Source organism: Nilaparvata lugens, chromosome 3 (genome assembly GCF_014356525.2).
Source record: "Nilaparvata lugens isolate BPH chromosome 3, ASM1435652v1, whole genome shotgun sequence".
NCBI lineage: Eukaryota > Metazoa > Arthropoda > Insecta > Hemiptera > Delphacidae > Nilaparvata > Nilaparvata lugens.
In genome coordinates this window covers 92,330,606-92,350,074 of record NC_052506.1, presented here as the reverse complement: position 1 = coordinate 92,350,074, position 19,469 = coordinate 92,330,606, and the positions used below count along the sequence as shown (strand labels likewise).

The following is a 19,469-nucleotide window of genomic DNA, read 5'->3' as shown; positions in this document are numbered from 1 at the left end:
ATTTTTGATTTTTCAACAAATCACTTTATTACAATTTACTTTGTAAATGCAATTAAAAACATGACGATAATTATTATCGTAAACTCTTTTACTCCAAGCAATGGAAAACTTTTTTCAAATGTTGAAGTTTTGTTATTGATTATCAATGTAATCCCTAAATGTTTTCATATCGGTGGGTGTAGTTCGGCAGCAACCACCAATGTAAGTCACTCCCAGATCCAACCATTCGGGAAGATAATCAGTCAGTGCGACTATCTTGTCTTGATCTTTCCAATCACTGAGAAAACAGACACAATTATTTAATTATTGTTATAATAATATCAAGTCAATTATTGGTGATACAGTACATTATTTCATTTTCATTATTTGTTTCTTTGAACACTGAAAGAAGTTGGCAGTCATGAATATAAACCAAGTTAATTCCATTTATTTTAGAAACAGTCAAGAATGCACAGCTATGCGGGAAGAGTACGGAAAGTGGGATTTGGACGATTTTTATTTTAAAATCGGTTCAGAATAGTTCACTCTCATTCGTACATTCGTTACTCAATCTCAATGTTAGGCAAAGTTCAATCAGCCAAAAAAAGGTTCAATCATCCGAAAGAGTAAGGTGATACTAAAATACCTTCCTGCTCCTCTATGTTTAGGGAAGTCACCCAATTATTGACTATTTTTTATAGTGAGTTATTCTCAAATTGTCTGGATTTTCTAAATATACGGGCAGTTTTTGAAAAAGGAACTGCATTTTGTAATGTGACGAAGTGGAGGAAAATTTCTAGTAAGTCTAGGGTTGCCGATACCAATATTTAAAGCTCCTCTTGTGTTATAATTGTGAATGATATTAGAAAATGTAGCTACTTTGTGTTTGAATATGTAGAAGGTTAGGGTTTTTATATAAAATTGTTGTACATTTAAGTACACCTTATATTCTTCAAAGAGATAATCTGATGGATATTATGTTAGTGGTTTGCGTAAGACACTTTTCATTATAAGTTTCTGTACATTTGATAAAGGAGTCAATGTTGTTTTGAATGTACCACCCCAAGCTATAATACCATACTGTAAGATGGATTGGATGTAAGCAGAATAAACTTGTTTTATTATATTGGGTGTAAGGATTCCGCTTAAAGATGCAATATCAATGTTTGGTTTTCGTAATTCATCTTGTATCGAAATCTTGTATCATGTATTTGGATTAATATGAGAGACAAATATGTTGAAGCGACACAGCAATTTTTGAAGAGTAAATTTTAATTTCAAATAGTAACCTCAATGAAACCTACTGTCAATATTATTCTTGGAGAATAAATAATTAGCTGTTTCCATGATTTTCACCAACTGTGTATAATTAAAAGTTGCTGGTTTCAAAGATTACAATACAACAGTTCTTGAGCAAGTACTCCAACCCAGAGGGTAACTAGTTTAAATATTCTCGAGCCTGTTGAATAGATTAATTGAATGGTCGTGCTTTTGTCAAGTTGCAAAAAGAATAAAAACGGATTCCCACATATGATATAAGGATCAATATCAATGAACATACAGTGTCCGGTACAGTGATAATATTATTCCAATAAGTTCTACTGGGACCATTTATACTCGCTCAACCAGACTTATATAAAATTATCAAATCAAATTCAAATCTTAGCTTATCTATTATTTTCATGATTCAAACATTCAAATTCAAAATTCAAATTTCATTTAATGCCCAATACACATTATACAAAATATTGTACAGGCACTGTCAATATACATAAAAATCATACAACTTAACACTAAACATAAAAAAGTATCACATCACTGTCCAACCTAATGCTAAAATACTGTTCTTTGTATTCATTGTATTGTTATCAATTTAGTTACAAATAGATTAATTACATAGTTTAGTTACATAATTTGATGAAATAAATTTGATTTATATTTAGACTGTTTTGAGAATCGAACTGACTCTGTGATAAAGGTATCAATAGAGATAATATTTCGATAGAGTAACCCCTCAACCTTCCCCCTTAGCAATCCGCCAGCCAGCCGTCATCATCTCAACCAGTCTGCCTACAACTTCCGTGCGAAACGTGTCCCAACGCCGTCTCAAACGCAAGGTAATTATTGGCCGCCTGCCAGTGTTAATAATTATTTGTATTGTCTGGAACTCACATGTAAAATCGCGGTCCTCCGTATCAAGTAACCCCTCAAAATCCACACGAGCCAGGATATGAACCAGTATAGAAAAATCATAGTTTTAATCTCGTTTCGTTAGTTTTCAAACCTCATGTTTCAAGTTGTTTTTCCGTTAAAAAGTGTGTTCGAGTCGTGTGTGTGTGTGAGTGTGTGTTTCAATCAGTTATTCAACTCAAAATTCCAAATACCTCCATTAAATTGAGGAAAGGAGTAGAAAGTTATTTAATTTCAAAGTTTTTTAAAGTGTTCAATTTAATTGCTTGGTGTTCGCCATATTTTGTACAAGACATTTCATGTTGCAAATTCCATTTCTTAATTATCGTGACGTCATAGCTCGGTTGTGCGTTTGATTCAACTTCCCCCTCCCGCGTCTACCGCGCCGGTCTGCAACCACCTGTCCTGCCTCGCTTGACCATCAGCTTCATGCCTGTTGAACGGAGAGTCTCCATCGAGATAAGTTATCGCTGGTGGCTTGCATTACGGTAAAACAAGTTATCAGTTATCTCTCAACATTCCTTATAAAAATATGCATTTGTGATAAACTATCTAGAAATTTGTAGTAAACCTGAAATCATTTTTAACCAGATAGACACATATAATTTGATCGGAAAGCAAGCCATCGCTTATCAATATCTGACACAGACATTGTTGACAAATTTATTTGAAAAAATGCATTTGTAATAGGGCTCTAACAGATTAGAATAGAATGACTTTTTATTTGATGACATGGCGAAGTTTGGACAATAATGTCCACTCTACCACTTAAACAAGAGATAACAGAGATAATAGCAATGTTGGAGTTACCCTTCTTGATGATCGTATACTTCTCCACTGTTGGCGTAGATGATAACGGGGTATGTGAAGCTGCCGAGAGATTTGAGCAAAGGGCTGACCAAAGCGGGGGCCACACAGTTCGCCCCCACAGCCACCAATTGTTCACTGTTGATTTGCCAACACCTCTCCACGGCCTCCTTGAACACATCTCCCCGCGAAGTGTGGCTCCCATCCTTAAACATCAAACATCTATTTTTGAAAAAATATATAAATAAGTAGTTTTGACGGTATCAAGTAGTTTTCATACAAAAAAGATTTAGGCTATCTGGCTTTTATCGGATTTTCATAATCTATCCAAGTAAGCCTTGTATTCAAATTGAATTCTTTAGCACATTTCTTGATTATAATTTCTTATAATTTATAATTGATCAAACAGTTTAATGTTTTCATTAAAATTCAGAATATTATCAATTCAAATAGTTCTCAATAGATTATTGTGATTATACCGTTGAAAGCTACTGGTAATCAGAATATTGATATTAATATTATAGCTAGAGGTCATTATACTTCGTGTAAATATTCTTCAGACTAGGAGGAATTTGCGGCGCAGAGAAATGGAGGGAGATCAGCCAATTACAGTGATGGATTGAGTCATAGGTGGAAGCGTAGTTGTCAATTTGTCGAATAGAGTCAGTCGAGTTTGTGATTGCAGAGAGGAAACTTCCTAAGTTTAACATGAGCGCTTGAATACTCACTGGAAATTAGAGAACGCTGGCCGATACACAACGGCAACATAGAAGCTGTTGTATCCCTGCCGCTGTATGCCTTCTCTGTTGCGCATGTCCATTCCAAGTCGGAAGTTAATTTGAACGAGGTATATTTGTTCAAAACTCGTCGATAGAATAAAAAGGGTTTTTGACCAACCAATAATATAACTTTTGTCTAAACAATTGGAACGGAGCTTCCGCCCAAGCTTGTGGCAATCTATTAAATTTAATTATGCCAACAACCACATAACTATTCTTCGACTTGGATAATCTGCTATATGGAATGTCAACATTCCTACTCCCCCTTGTGAGATGAGAGTGTATCCTATATCTCTTCTGAGGCAGTCTGCTCTGACAGATTTTTTTTCATACATGAGAGAACTTTGAAATAGAATTATAGTACCCTTTTTGAAATGAATAAAATAATAGATTAATAATACAAATTATAACTTGTAAAGGGTACCTATAATTCTATTTTATAAATAAAAATAATTAGCCCTGATTTTATACATTTTGAAAGAACTGTGAATATATAAAGATTGATTCTAGCGAGAATTTCCATTTCTACAAACAGGGGTTTACAGTAAGCTAATCTATAAGTAGGCCTCTGCTATAGCTAATCTATATCTGAGGGTATGCTGTCAACTTTCTTTTGAAGTATCAATAGATTTACAATTATTATTGTAAGATCCTGCAGTTGAGTATTGCAGCTGAAAGTTATGCAGTTCAGCATTGCAGCTAAAAGTTATGCAGTTTAGCATTGTAGCTGAAAGTTATGCAGTTCAGCATTGCAGCTAAAAGTTATGCATTTTTTGTTTAGTTGAGAAGTTGATATTGTAGTAATTATTCATATTAAATATAAAAACACTAAGAAATTGTCAAAACCACAGATTTTATTCAAATTAGAAAGACTGGTTTCGGTTGTTACACCATTGTTAATTTCTGATAACAACCGATAACTGTGTACCAAACGAAACCGGTCATTCTATTTTGAATAAAATCTGCGGTTTTGACAATTTTCTTAGTATTTTTATTTAAAATTATGAATTTTAACATGCAAGAAAATGTATAAGCTTACCTTGCAAGAGAAGGACAACCAGGCCTTTTTGTCGGGAAACTCTTTGAGTAGGTGCAGCAGTGCTTCAGCCTCGAAGAGGGCGGGGATGGTCTCGATGGCGAACAGGTCGACGCCCGCCTGGGCGAGGGCGGTCATGCGCGGTCGGTGCCACGCGGTCAGCTCGGCGGCGGTCACACCGTCGCAGTAGGCGCCCGTGTACTCCGAACCGTCGTGAAGGCATGCGCCGTACGGCCCAACCGATCCGGCTATCTGCACTTTCTTACCTACACAATTTAGCAACAATTTGGATTAGCCTACCCAAGTAAAATATTCAAATTGAAGCAACATAACCTACTTTTTAGACATTGGCTTACTACTATCAAAATTCGGAAAGGGAAGTTTTGGGCTAGGCCTGTTGATCCTTTTCTAATAATGTATTTGATTTGTGCATTGGTTAATGTAAATGAATAAATGAATTAATATACAGGGTTCGCCTATATTTACATTTTAAATTCAAATACAATTTTCTATCACCTTCAAATTACATTGTTACATTGTTATCTTTTAGTACGCCGTAGACAGTTTCCATATACAGGGGGTCCTTACCATATAAGGTATTTTGAATTTTTTTTTAATTTGAATTGAATTTTATTTCCATAGAATAATACAACATATTATAGAATCTTTTTGTGTAGTTGAGAAGTTGATAGTGTGGTAATTATTCATATTAAATGAAAAAACCTGATGGTTTTTGAAATGTGTGGTTTTGTGAAATCTGAAATATGTGTTTTCAAAATGAAGAAATCTGTGGTTTTTGACAATTTCTTAGTTTTTCATTTAATATTATAGAATATAATACATCCACAGGGTATAGTAAAGCTAAAAATATTCAAATCAATTGGATAAAACAATACATAATAGTGGGAATTATCCCCATTACTTTGATAACACCATTATTACTATTACTAAATACTATTATTATCATCATCATCAATTATATTAATATTATATACGGAAATGTATTAGGACCTAAAAACACTTCACTTATATGGGCTACTTTTGTACAAATTAATAAAAACAATATAAAACCGTTTAGTACCCTTTATTATAGAAATATTAAATATTAAAATATTTCAACGACTAGTTTCGACCATAACTTCTAAATGTATTATTACGGTGAATGTGCAGCATACCAATACACTGATAGTGAAATATTAATAGTAATAGTAAGGTGTAACAGCCGAAAACCATCGATTCTACATGAAATTTTCAACAAAAAATATCTAGTAAAATTTTCTCATATCGATCTTAGTTTTTCGATATTATCGATTCTTCATTATATTTGAAAAACAACATCAATAACCAGAAATCCATCAGTCAAAAAATCTAAAGATATGATTGGGAAAAGGAAGATTCATATATCAATAAGATTCATATAATTTGTTTCTTTGTCTACCGTTCCTGAACTTTTTATGAGCGTTCAAACTGTTCGAAATTTGGCTTTGAACTCGACGAGTGAACTCTTATCAACTTTGAGCGCCAGCCAAAGTGTGAACAGTCCCATAAGCGACAAAAGTATTTGCCTTTATAAATAAAATATTAAGCCATTCTCAAACGTTTCACCTAGCTTGTATATTTTGTGTATTTTTTGTATATTATGATTGGCCTTACCAGTTCGGGAGCTAATGAATGAAATATTAAGCCATTCTCAAACGTTTCACCTAGCTTGTATATTTTGTGTATTTTTTGTATATTATGATTGGCCTTACCAGTTCGGGAGCTAATGAATGAAATATTAAGCCATTCTCAAACGTTTCACCTAGCTTGTATATTTGGTGGATTTTTTGTATATTATGATTGGCCTTACCAGTATTCGGCTGTTTTACAGCTTCTTCGTCGACTGCTTGGCGAGCAAGTTCCACTGCCCTCTTGATTACATTGTAGCACTCGTCTAATTCAAGTCCCAAATGTTCCTTGAATCCATCAATACTCGCTTGGTAGGTGTTGGTGATCAAAATTTCACAACCGGCTGGAAAAACAATAACCGATTTAACTCTATTAAGTATCGATAGATGAAACAGCAGTATAGTATAGAAAGTGATATTTAAATTTTGATACACAGAACTTGCACTAAAACGCCAATTTTTCGTAAATTCACTCAAAAACTAGTGCCGGAAGTACAAAAGCCGGTCCAATTTTAATCGTGATTAATCCCACAGAACCAATCAGAGAAGCCGTCTAATCAAAAAGACCTTCTCTGATTGGTTCTGTGAAATTAATAACGGTTAAAATTTAACCGGCTTTTGTGCAACCGGGCCCTAGACTTTTATCAAAAATGAATGGGTGTTCAATGATTTCATAGTTCTAGAGAAAACAGAAACCGTTTAATCAAATGATTGATTAACAAAAAAACATAGAAATCATTAAACTGTCTTATTGATTGATTCGCTGCCTTTATTTAAAACCTACAAGGGCGAAGTTAGGGCGCAGCCGGCCCTCTCTAACAGCCAGCACTCTCTTACCCTCTTATTCGAAGACTAATAACTAATAACAGAAGCTTTATAAGAAACGTTTAGTTTACGGTACTGATATAAATACTCTTATATTTTAATTTGTTTCCTCCAATTAATTATGACAGATTATCTACTATCATCTCTTTGATAATTGACCTTCTTCCTTCTTTTCATCCACTTCTGTTTCTCCTTTGCGGAACCCATTATTAGTTAATTGATTCAATTATTTTTCAATTTCTATAGACATAGTTTAACATGAGTTGTGAAAACTTTCTTGATTCAATTCTGTAATTTGAATTATATTTCATGCATTGTTTGATTGAAAAGATAGTCAAAGAAATACTTGTCATAAAACCGAAATTCAATTTAAAAATTGAATTATTGCATAAGCATTGATATAGTTTTGGCATAGTTTCATCGAATATTGATAATATGTTTGCAAAATAATGAATCCATGATGAAAGAATAAAGTAATTTTCCACTTGAAAAAACATTAGATTTCATCAGTCAAGGATGTCATGAACCATGGGTTTTGACATTTCCTCAAGCACATGAAAATTTAAATGTATTTTCCTATTAAATAATTAATAATAAATTCCGGATCACCAAAAGCCAATTTGGGCTAACTATGAAAAACCGCTGAGCCTCAGAATGGTGGAACTTTCTAGTCTCCCCACAAGCCGGAATTTTCATATTAGATTTTCCCATTTTTCGAGCTCAGTCGTGTTTGTGCCTCCTGAAGACTCTGACTGCGCAGGACCTGGACCTTCCCCCTGATTTACCAAGCTGACCAAGGATGTGGTATCGTTAAAAATCATATTATATTTATTTATTCAAAATCAAAATTCTAATATTATATTTTCAGGATCAATTATGTAAAATATTGATGTTTATTTAATCACTACAATGAATGTGAAACTTTAAGAAGAATCCACTTTATCCTTGAATAAAAAAATGTAAATTATCAAATCAACTTTATTAAAATAAAACAAATTAGAAAGTTAATTCAACATAATTACTGTTCTCTTTTCAATAACTTTAGTATCACTTTTAATAACAGCTTTTAAATTAATAAATTATGTATCTCTTTCAGATCCTTGTCAAATTTATAATGGAACCTGAGCACCTGAATTTAAAAAATATTTTTCTTTGCAGCTCATAGTTTTGCTCTACCATCTAAGCGAGGCATCTCCAATCATTTGTGATATTTTCTTCCCGTCTGGGAAGTGGTGGAGCCCCCAATTGTTAAAATCAAAGCAAATATTTTTTTATTTATAGTTTTTACAAAGAAGCACTGTTTGGGAGAGAAAAACTAAGGATACTCCTTGTACTATTTTCCTCCCAAATTTAGATAACATTTTAAATGTCCGAAATAAGGTTATTATTTAAAATTACAAATGATGGAGAGACACCCCATTAGAAATTAAAATATTTATTTCGTCAAAAAAATGGTGAAAGCGCTCTTTCTTATTTTTAAATAAAATAAATAGTACCATATGCTACAAGAATATTAGACATCACTCACCTTTAACATAATCTCTATGCGTTTCTATGATAGCTTGGGGCTGAGTAGTCAGAAACTGGGAATTCCAAAGAGGATGAGTTTTATCATATTCGTCAGTTATATGTTCAGTAACATATGAGAAACCGCCGTCTATGAGAATAACCATTGCTACCTATATACCTACATGAAAGAGAAACACATTACTAATTTAAACGAATAGTTAGAAATACAGTAACTATATTACCCAATATAGTTACTGTAAGTTGGAAAGAACATGCTGGAAGCGCCTAGTATACCGTGAGATTTGATATTGAATAGCTGGTTGTTGGATAGTTTAGCGGATGTTATTTAAATGGGGCTATCCGGTGCATGAAGCATAGACATAATGGTAGAGCGACACATAAAGCACTAACTGTACGATAGTATTGAATTTAATCGCGTTTGAATGACGTCATCCAATTAATATTAATCAAACTATATCTCGGAGAACATCTTTATTAATTCAATGCAAAATAATTGTATTGAATTTAACCGCGTTTAAGTGAAGTCATAAATTTTTTTTATTGGTTCAGTTAGATAATGCCATTTAACGGCGGTTAAAGTATGTGCAACCGAGAGTAATTGTATAAATTTTGAAAGGAACCTAAGTTACAAAATAATAATAGGTACTAAAAAAATATATTTTTTATCAATCATTTTTTTTCACTGAGGATGATGCCCACATGAGCTCTAGGCTTGTGCGTGGGTAATGAGACGGATGATGATGAGAGATGAGTGGACCCACAGCTTTAGGGGAGTTCCGTACCACCGGGAAGCGATTTCTAAACTCATAAATGGTAGCTTCCAATATTATATAATCAAATATTTAGATAAACACTACACCTATTCTTATAGGTATACATGGATTACCATAGTTCAAGTGAGTTAATTTCCATCAACTTTACTTAACTGGAATATAAACTTTCATTGAGTTGGTAAATTGTTCAGTTATTTATGATTTGTATTTTATATTTTATGCATGATTGTATATACTGTACTTGGTTACATTTTCTTCAAATCGAACAAATTTAATGTAAATTTGAAAAAAATTGTGAGAATTCGAATAAACCTTTTCGTACAATTCAACGAAAGTTATTCATGTGATTGAATCCTCCAACATAAATAGCAACAGTCAGTAGAAATAGCTTATTCAAGCTTTTTACTATGCCATCTACAGTACTTTGTGTCTCGGTGTAACTTAAGCCAATAAACATCAGCCAGTATACAAAAATTAGAATTTGGGAAAATGTTGTCGCTACAATGAATTTAATGATAATACTAAATCATGATTGCGATATTTTTACTTGATAATCATATTTTAAAGTAAAATATTCTGGGAGTATATATGTTCCGAGTGTTTAACATGAATTTTGTAAGTGGTCTGTAAATATAAGAATACTTGAATCCTCAAACATGCTTTGAAATAAGACTGTAGTGCAATTGTGTAACTTACAAACGAATAGGACAGTAACACTAATTATAAATATTTCTATTATTTTACATCATAAAGTCGAAAATTTTTGGTGTGTATTGATTTTAATAGAGCGTCAGTTTCCTTACATAAGCAATAATTTTAGATGGAAATGTCTAGTGTTACCGTACATGAACTGTAAAGAATTAGCATGGGTCATGTAAGATTGGCCTTCATTCACTCAATTCTCCATAGTTGAGTGCAAAGATAGTTCATTACATTGAGTCAAGCTACTACGATTTTACAGAGTTATATCATTGTAAATAGTAATATTAAGCCTTCATTTTTATAAAACTGCGTTTCGTGAATAACAATATTTCAGAGAATCCTTCGATAGGCTCTGACAAAATAATTCAATAGTTATTTTATCCTACACTAAGCATTCCTAAACATCAGATAATTTTGAGGATTCAAATTCAAAATTGAAATCACTAAAAAGAAAAACACTGAAATGAAGAAAACTTAAGAAAAACCACATAAAGAAAGAATCTAAAATTGTTTTGTGATGATTGTCATTAAAACTAGTCACAGAGATTAACCATTAATTTTCATGTCAGTATGAAAACTATAAACTTGCATAATTCATCCATTGATGACCTAAGTAGTTCTGAGAGTATGAGAGCAGTAAAAATTATATAGTCTGCTATCATCAAAATTATTTGTTTTCTTATCACATGAAATGATAACAAAATCACTTCAAATGATTTGAGAATTTCAAATTTTTGCGAGTCACAAATACAAGATTCCTATGATACAAGAGAAAAGTGAAAATATACATCACATTCTGCAGGCTGAGTAAAAAGGATTGTTTTAATTCTAGTACTAGCCCTGTGGATGTACAATGATCTATCTTATTGAGAGAGGACCTTGTATGACATGAGCTACAGAAAAAAATTAAGGACTGGCTGAGGAAGTCACCACACTATTCTGTGGGAGAAATTCATCAAACATAAATAGGTGTTTATTGACATAATCCATAAGTCAAATTATACGACAAGCCAGATCCACTCACTGACCTTCATATTTCGCATGTCTCCACTACTCATGAAATCTGTGATTGGAGGTATAGTGACTCCATTTTGCCTTTTTATTAACCGCTGCAATAATTCAGTTTTCTCCATCCATGACCAGCACTTGCTGGATAGATTGCGTCATTAGGTCAAACTTTAAAACACAAGATCGAGATGGGTGGCAGTTAAAGTGAACTTAAAAAAACTCGGTATTGCCTCCTCATTCAGGGAGTAAAGCGGCAGGTTCACAAGCTTTGCCCAAAGCACCCTCTCAAATATCTTCACTTCCTGCACACTTCCGACTCACTGGCATCCTGTTGAATATTTCTAGTTCACCGACAGGAAAACTACTGTGTGACCGTGTGAGTCTTGCATGAGGTAGATCAATGTCAGCCCGTTGTCTTGTATTGTGATCGTGCACTTGTCCTTTTTGAAGATAGGTGTGCTATCCTCTTCTCAACAGTGACAGGGAGCAGAACAGATAAAGACTGTAGACTGTCATAATCTTCAGTCTCCTGAAGATCGGCGCACAATGTTCAAGGCGATGAGAAGCAGTGATGATCCGGATAACCTTTTTCTGCAGGAGCAAAATCATTCTGCAGCCACCTGCATGACCCCACAGCACAATACCATAGTTGATATGGCTGTGGAAGAGACCGTGGTATGCTGTTACAAGGTACTCCTGGGAAACATGACTTCTAAGCATACGCATTAGAAGGGTTACTCTTGAAAGTCTATTACATATCATGTCAATATGTGGCTCCCATGTTAGTGTCGCATCCCAAGCAGCTTCACATTACAATCCCCAAAGGTTGGCGGATTCCGCTGCAGAGTGCAGAGCAGATGCTGAGTCTTCCTCTCATTTATTGACAGGCTGTTTACTTGAAACCAAGCACCGGCAGCCTCCAATAGCTGGGCAGACTCCTGAATTGCTGCAATAACATTACTTTTCCTGGCAGAGTTGTGTAGTCTGCAAAAAGGGGGGCATTTCCTTCCAGCCTGAGGTAGTTGATAAAAATCAGGAACAGGAGAGGCCCGAGGATGGAACCCTGAAGCACGCCGCAGCACACATCCTGAGCATCAGACACAGCACTACCAATGGACACCTTCATCCACCACAATGGATGACTTGAAATCTGGTGTCTTCCCTCACCTGCTTAAGACTTCTGGAACAATTCCTGTCTTCAGGCTTAATTCAATAGTCCCTGTTTTTGTTTGGTAAAATCTTCGAAGCTGTTTTGTACACCTATTCAGTGCCTATTTTGAGAAGGAACTCATTCTTCTCACCTCATCAGTTTGGAGTCCGGGGCATTCTACCAAAGATGCTGTTGATGGAGTTGATTAGCTTGGTGGAGTCCGTCCTGGCGGCAATGGAGGATGAACTCTCAGTGGCAGTGTGCGACCTGACCAAGGCATTTGACTTTGTTTATCACTGTATACAGAGAAACTTGAGATATATGGATATGGAGTTCAAGGGGTGGCTTCCAAGTTGCTTACAGCGACTTGATCGTAGGCTAATCGTAGGCATGTGGTGACAATTGGTAGTGCTATGTCGGATGCTCGGGATGTGTGCTGTGGTGTGCCACACTAAACTAAAGATTTTGACAGTCTACAGTCAGTACCTGTTTAGTTTGCTATTAATGTTGAGAAGAGGCCAACAAACCTTTCAGCAAAGAGTACATTTTACAAAGCTACAACAAAAAGAGGAGGAATGACATCGATTTGCCTCATGCCAGATTGACTCGATCAAATAGTAGCTTCCCTGTCCGTGCACTCAAGATTTACAACAGGATCACAGTGTTTTTTTTCGTGAGCAGGAGGAAAAGACCTTTGAGAGGGTATTTTGTAAGAAGCTTGTGAGTCTGACACTCTACTCCCTGGATGAAGATATGAAGCAGTGTTTCTGAGTTAGATGACTGATTTCCCATCATATTCTTGAGTTTATTTATAGATAAGTTTTCATGCAATCTATCCAGCAAGTGCTTGTCATGGATAGAGACTTTCTTCAGCCAAGAAGAAGCTGAGGGTCCTCATTCCTCAACGCAACACATCACCACCAAGTCTGATAAGATGCGTGATATAATGTACAAACAACATTCCAGATTTGCACATGCAATTCAATTCAATGCAAAGTAAATTTTTTTTTAATTTGTCAGAAAAGTGACACCATACAGCAGCTGTAAAATAATATTTTTATTATAGTTAGCCTATCCAAATTTTTTTGTTCATCTCAGCCAGTGTATTTTAGTTTTTAGTATTTATTTAAATAGGTCCATAAAAGGGATCACTAAAGAGAAGCCCACTGGGACAAGTCAAAAAGTGATCATCATTTCAGCATTAAACATAAATATTTTAATCGTTATTCAAGACAGCTAATCATGTTATAAATTCTGAATGCTATGGGCAAAGATAAAAATCATTGTGCGTAGCTGATATTTAATAAGGTTTTATTCAAATAGGATTTCACCGCTTTTTATAGTACCGGGCCGGTACCCACTACTTCATGAACACTATTTATAGTTGCCAGTTGAACGAGCAGAGTAATAATTGTTATTTTGTAACAATTAATAAACTAAACGAATAAACAATTGTAAAAATAATTATTCAAAACATGATTAATAAACAAAACGTAAATTAAGTTATTACATATTAGTCTATATTAGTCTCTAGTCTGTCGCTTCTTCACTCTCGTGTGACACAGTCTTTAAACGGGCGCTGTTTCATCAAGCTTGAGTAAAAAATAATGTTTATAAGATGATACAGAATAATTATTTGAAATGAAGCTACATTATCATGAATCTATTACGGTATAGAAATAATAAATGCCTGCACATCTAAACTGGTTTTATATACCTACTGTTTTACAGTCCAAAGTCCAAGTATTAAAAGATAAATGTTAAACACAAGCAGATTGTTTGCTGCCGGTTTTAATCCATGGATACAGCACTGATAAATAGAAATAGAATCACTTTTCATGAAGAAAAGAAACTATAATATTTTTAAAATGAAAAATGAGGTTAAGTTGAAATTAAAATGTCGATTGTTCACTGTCGACTTCAATTGAACAATCGACAAGAAAAACATCGACTATACAAAAACAACAGACGACAAGAACAGCTGATCATGACATGTGGAATTTACGAGAATTTTAAGGTTATATTTATGCGTAAGCACATACACATTTACATAGTAAAATCACAGTAAAATGTTTGTTTATTATGAAGTTCTAAGAAAATTAATAAATTACTAAATATTATATTTTTGAAAAGTTTATTAAAGTGAAGTTGTATAATAGATGTTCAGTATGTTAGAATTAGAAGAATCAAGTATTAGTATTGTTTCTGCTGGTGACATTACTTACATGTTGAACAATATTTCAGAAAGATACTCCACCGGGAAATTGATCCACTTGAATACAATTCTAATTGGAAACCAACACATTGATTATTTTGGAAATGGTGGATGGTATGATGTACAATTATCTATTGAATACAAAGGAGCTGCATCACAGAAAAAAATAGTAACCAACAGAATTATGCAGGTGTTATGCTTTACTAATTTAAAATCAGACAAAATAATTGTAAGTGAAGAAGATTTATTTAATGTTATCAAAAACAAGCAACCTTCTTGTGAAATTGCATACTTATCTATCAACAAACTAAGTTTCAATCCTGTTAGTATGAACAATCCATCAAGAGCAAACCAAGTGAAGTTATGCTCCTTAATGAATTTAATTGACGAGGATTCTCATATTCTGGATTCTCTACTTGAGAAGTATTTCAAAACTACAAAATATTTGTTTGAAGGTGATATCTTTAGCATAGACGGCACCAAATACTTCCCTGAGCTTATTTTACAAAAGAGGAAAAGTTATTCTGCGACATATTATTTTATGGTTTGTGAGGCTATTCTAACTGAAAATGAAAGTTCCATTTCTCAAACTGGTTGTCTAGTAAATGATACAGTTACTATGTACAGGATATCATCAAAAAATAGTTTTCTCCCTCCCAAATATAATATTTTCCTGAGGGATTGCTTTTCTAATATCAGTTTCCAAAGTGAAAAGTGTTTATTGAGTCTAATCCCACTGAGTTTGAAACATTATTTTCTGGATTTAAAAGCAATGTTCAAACCTTTTCTTGTCAAAGGCTTAAAAGAAATTAATTTGATTCCATTATTCTTAATCTCGGGTGTTAGTGGATGTGGTAAATCATTGTTACTGGAACGTTTGGCAAGTCATCTTGGTATCAATTATCAGAAGATTGGTTGCAGTCGATTACTGAATGGAGCTGTCACCAGGTACAATGAAGCTAAATTGAAAGAGCTCTTCTGTAGAATCAGTAACCATTGTCCTTGTGTTATACAACTGGATAATTACCAATCGTTGGGAGTGGGTGCTGACGGCCATCAAGATGTTCGCCTTATTGCCACTTTTGAAATGCTAATGCAGGGATTGCAACGTTTAGAATTCCCAGTGATCATTGTAGGTACCACCGAAAGTGTAGATAGTGTTCCTGACGATTTGTTACGATTGGTGATTCAGACAGTAAACATCATTTCTCCCACTGGCAACAGATCTGAAGCAATAACCCAACGAACAGAAACTATAAAATGGCTCTGCCAATCAAATAATTATATGTCGGTGACTGATACTGACTTGATTAAAGAATTATCTCATGTAACATCAGGTTTCACGTTGAGAGATCTATCTGGTCTACTTTCTTCAGGAATTAGAGACTTTTATCTAAAATGTGGAGTGAGTGAGTCTATGAATGTGAGTGAGTCTCTTTCATTAGCTAATTTTACTAGAATCATAGATCAAATGAATGCAGAATCAGCAGAGGAGATTGGAGCACCGAAAGTACCAAGAGTGAATTGGGCTGATGTAGGAGGACATAACCAGATAAAGAAAGAAATCGTTCGTTCGATTAATGGGTCTAGTTCAAGTGAAATGCTCAAGAGATCTGGCCTGCTGTTGTGGGGCCCCCCGGGAACTGGGAAAACGTTGTTGGCCAAAGCAGTGGCGACCGAATGTGGGTCGTCGTTCTTATCAGTGAAAGGCCCCGAACTCCTAAATAAATATATCGGGCAGAGTGAAGAGAATGTTAGACAGATATTTGAGAAGGCTAGACAGTCAGCGCCGTGCATTGTATTTTTCGATGAATTGGACTCTCTGGCGCCGAACAGGGGCCGAAGCGGCGATTCGGGCGGAGTGATGGACCGGGTTGTGTCGCAGTTGTTGGCTGAAATGGATGGACTGCAGAGCAACGAAGCTGATGATGTGTTCGTTCTGGGAGCAACCAATCGCCCTGACCTCATAGACGCGGCACTGCTGCGACCCGGTCGCTTGGACAAAATGCTGTACGTTGGCCCGTGCCAGGACATCGAATCCAAAGTCAAAGTACTCCAAGCACTAACCAGGAAATTTCAATTGAGCTCTGAAATCGAACTGGAAGATCTTGCAAAACGGCTTCCTGCACAGCTCACAGGAGCTGATTTGTATTCAATATGTTATGGAGCCTGGCAGAGTGCAGCAAAGAATTTGATAAAACATCATGAAGTTGGTGAGTATCATCACTATTATACAATTCACAAATCGGTCATTTTGTCAACTCTCATTAGATCTAAAAACAACTCTATGAAAGATTATGACAGAAAGTTCTTTTCTCACCCAATTTTTTTATCTTGGAAAGGTTTTTTAATAAAAATTTTCCTCAAAATCATTGAGCTATATAGCCAAATTTCGTGGGAATCGTGTACGTTCATATTTTTTTCACGATGATCCACAGACTCCACCTTAATCTGGTTGGGTAGTTACCAAAAAATTGTCCAAAATATGTCGAAAAGGGCTCCCCCAGAAAATTAAGGAAACAAAAACACCCAGTTTTAGCTTCATTTTGACTGCTTCTTGTTACAAACATTTCCAACAAATTGTGTTTTTTTTTTCAATTCAATTGCAAATTATAGTGGTCGAACTGATAAGCTATCGCTTAGATAAGTTAAGAATCATGTCCTTGCTACTCCCGTTGGAAGGGTGACCGCTTGAGCCAACTCCTCTGAATATGATTCAAGAGTTGTAAAATCGCTTCCTGGTGGTTTGGAATCCATCTAAGTCTGTAGGTCTATATATTTCTCATTATCATCCGCCTCATTACCCAAGCACAAGCCTAGTGCTCATGTGGGCATCACCCTCAGAAAAAAATACCTCCAAACCCTTGGGTGCTATGAACTCACTAGCACATATATATTATGAATGGTGTCATTGCGACAATCAATTCATATTGATTTCCTCAAGCTAATTTCTACTAAGTGAGATTTTTAATCCAAGGTCAGCTCAATATCAACTTTTCAACTGATTTAAGACAGTTAATCAGTGAAGCTCAAAAAACAAGAAATAGTTACCCAAAGTAGACCCACAACTGTATAGGAATGAATCACAACTAGCATAATACAGAGTGTGTAACGAATAGTGTAACAGCTGAAGACCTTAGATTCAACATGAAATTAGCAACATAAAATTTTCTTACATCGACAATAGTTTTCGAAATACATAGATTTTTCGATATTTTTTTAAAACGTCAATAACTGGGAAACTATCAATCAAAATCCAATTCTGAGGATATGGTTGGAAAGAGGAAGAAATTTCCAATAAGATTCATACAATTTTCCCCTTTGACGTTTTTGAACTTTTCATGAGCGTTCAAACTGTTTGAAATTTACCTTTGAACTCGACAAATAAACATTTTCACCTTTGAGCGCTCATAAAAAGTTCAAAAACGTCAAACAAAGGAAGAAATTAATTTATTGACGTTTTTAAAATATTGAAAAATCGATATATCTTGAAAACTAAGGTCGATATAAGAAAATGTTACAGTAGGTACTATACATTTTTATTACAAATTTCATGTAGATTCTACGGTCCTCAGATGTTACACCTTTCGTGGGACACTGTATACTATCATAAAATATGACTATCTTCTGATACTAAGTATATACAGTATTCAGTATATTTGCATATTTAGTATTTATTGCTTGAAACATCCATCGAAGTAACTTACATGAAGTATAATACTATACTGTATACACAGTAATTATAATATTGTGTGACTTGGCTGGCTCTGGTCTGGTGTCAGTTTTCAGGTCGCACCTGATCAATTTCAGGGTCTCTTACGTGACCTAACGACTTTTTCTTAGATAGTCCAGATAGACGACTTAACGTGTCCATCCGAAGACAAGTATCTTGTCCGGCCGAGATTCGAGTCCGGGTTTCTGAATTATAAAGCCAGCATTTAATTCACAATCATGACTTCGGCCACTCCACTACATAGTAATGAACGTATAAATTTAACCAGTATTTACTCATGCCGTATACTGTATTCTATCAAATAAGTATTTATTTATTGGATAAGGCAAATAATTTATTATTTTGATTCTATTACAGATTTGAAAAATAATTGCAATGGCAGCAGTTTGACTGTTCGAGTGACCAATGATGACTTTGAAGCAGCCATTCAACAGCTTCAGTCGAGTAATTAGCCATGACAAGAAATTATTCTTTGCAAAAATTATAATTGAGTTCAACGGTATTTAAATATATATTATAAGTATTTTTAAAAGACATATTAATATCGTAATTGCTCTAAGAACCTGATGCCTATTTCTTGAGTGTGTTATGGATGGTTGATTCAAGATTGGTCATTGGAACAACACGAATTTCTATTTTCAAAGAGAGCTAAGATGAGGCTCATTATGTCCTCCCTTATTAAATTACTCTCTGTTACAAATATATAATTTCAGCTACAATATAACAGCATTTCAGCTTTAATTTAATTCATTTTGAGATTAAACCACTAGCTGATTCAATTCATTTCAAGTTTTCACTGTGCAAACGGCCCTTAATGTAATTTCAGACACTTTAACTATGTAATGTACTCCTTCAGAAACCTGTAGAAAGCAAGGGTGCCCACAGCATGTTTTGATGTTGCAAGTTGCGACATGAGGCTAAATTTTGGGGGGGATTTTTAGAAAAAAACAAGGAAAAGTGGGGGGGGGAATTTTTCAATATACAGTTTTCAACTGACTATTCAGAAATTAAAGTACCTAAATGGATGCCAAATTTTGGAGGGGATTTTGCGACACGGACCATGGGGGGATGGGCA

The 19,469-nt window shown here is 34.7% G+C and overlaps 2 protein-coding genes across 6 annotated transcripts; one reads left to right on the top strand and one right to left on the bottom strand.

Annotated features, from left to right (window-relative positions):
• Window position 1: 1 nt before the first annotated feature.
• On the bottom strand, window positions 2–14,379 carry LOC111050606 (homocysteine S-methyltransferase 2). Of its 4 annotated transcripts, none has more exons than XM_022336951.2 (6): window positions 14,168–14,379; window positions 8,812–8,970; window positions 6,641–6,802; window positions 4,795–5,057; window positions 2,980–3,182; window positions 2–277 (listed from the first exon to the last, which is right to left on the bottom strand). In XM_022336951.2, exons 2-6 carry the CDS (start codon window positions 8,954–8,956, stop codon window positions 133–135), a joined length of 918 nt encoding a protein of 305 aa, XP_022192643.2. In that variant the 5' UTR covers window positions 8,957–8,970; window positions 14,168–14,379; the 3' UTR covers window positions 2–132. The 4 variants fall into 4 exon arrangements, with proteins under 4 accessions (XP_022192643.2, XP_022192644.2, XP_022192645.2 ...); XM_022336952.2 differs by having other exon boundaries at window positions 14,164–14,360; XM_022336953.2 differs by having other exon boundaries at window positions 13,957–14,343.
• On the top strand, window positions 291–18,956 carry LOC111050607 (peroxisome assembly factor 2). 2 transcript variants are annotated; one of them, XR_005570960.1, is made up of 2 exons: window positions 291–2,657; window positions 18,752–18,881. XR_005570960.1 is itself a non-coding variant. In XM_022336954.2 (2 exons), the coding sequence occupies exons 1-2, from the start codon at window positions 14,606–14,608 to the stop codon at window positions 18,844–18,846; spliced, it is 2,364 nt and encodes a 787-aa protein (XP_022192646.2). In that variant the 5' UTR covers window positions 14,353–14,605; the 3' UTR covers window positions 18,847–18,956. The 2 variants fall into 2 exon arrangements, 1 of the variants encoding a protein (XP_022192646.2); XM_022336954.2 differs by lacking the exon at window positions 291–2,657 and adding an exon at window positions 14,353–16,874 and having other exon boundaries at window positions 18,752–18,956.
• The last annotated feature ends 513 nt before the right edge of the window (window positions 18,957–19,469 follow it).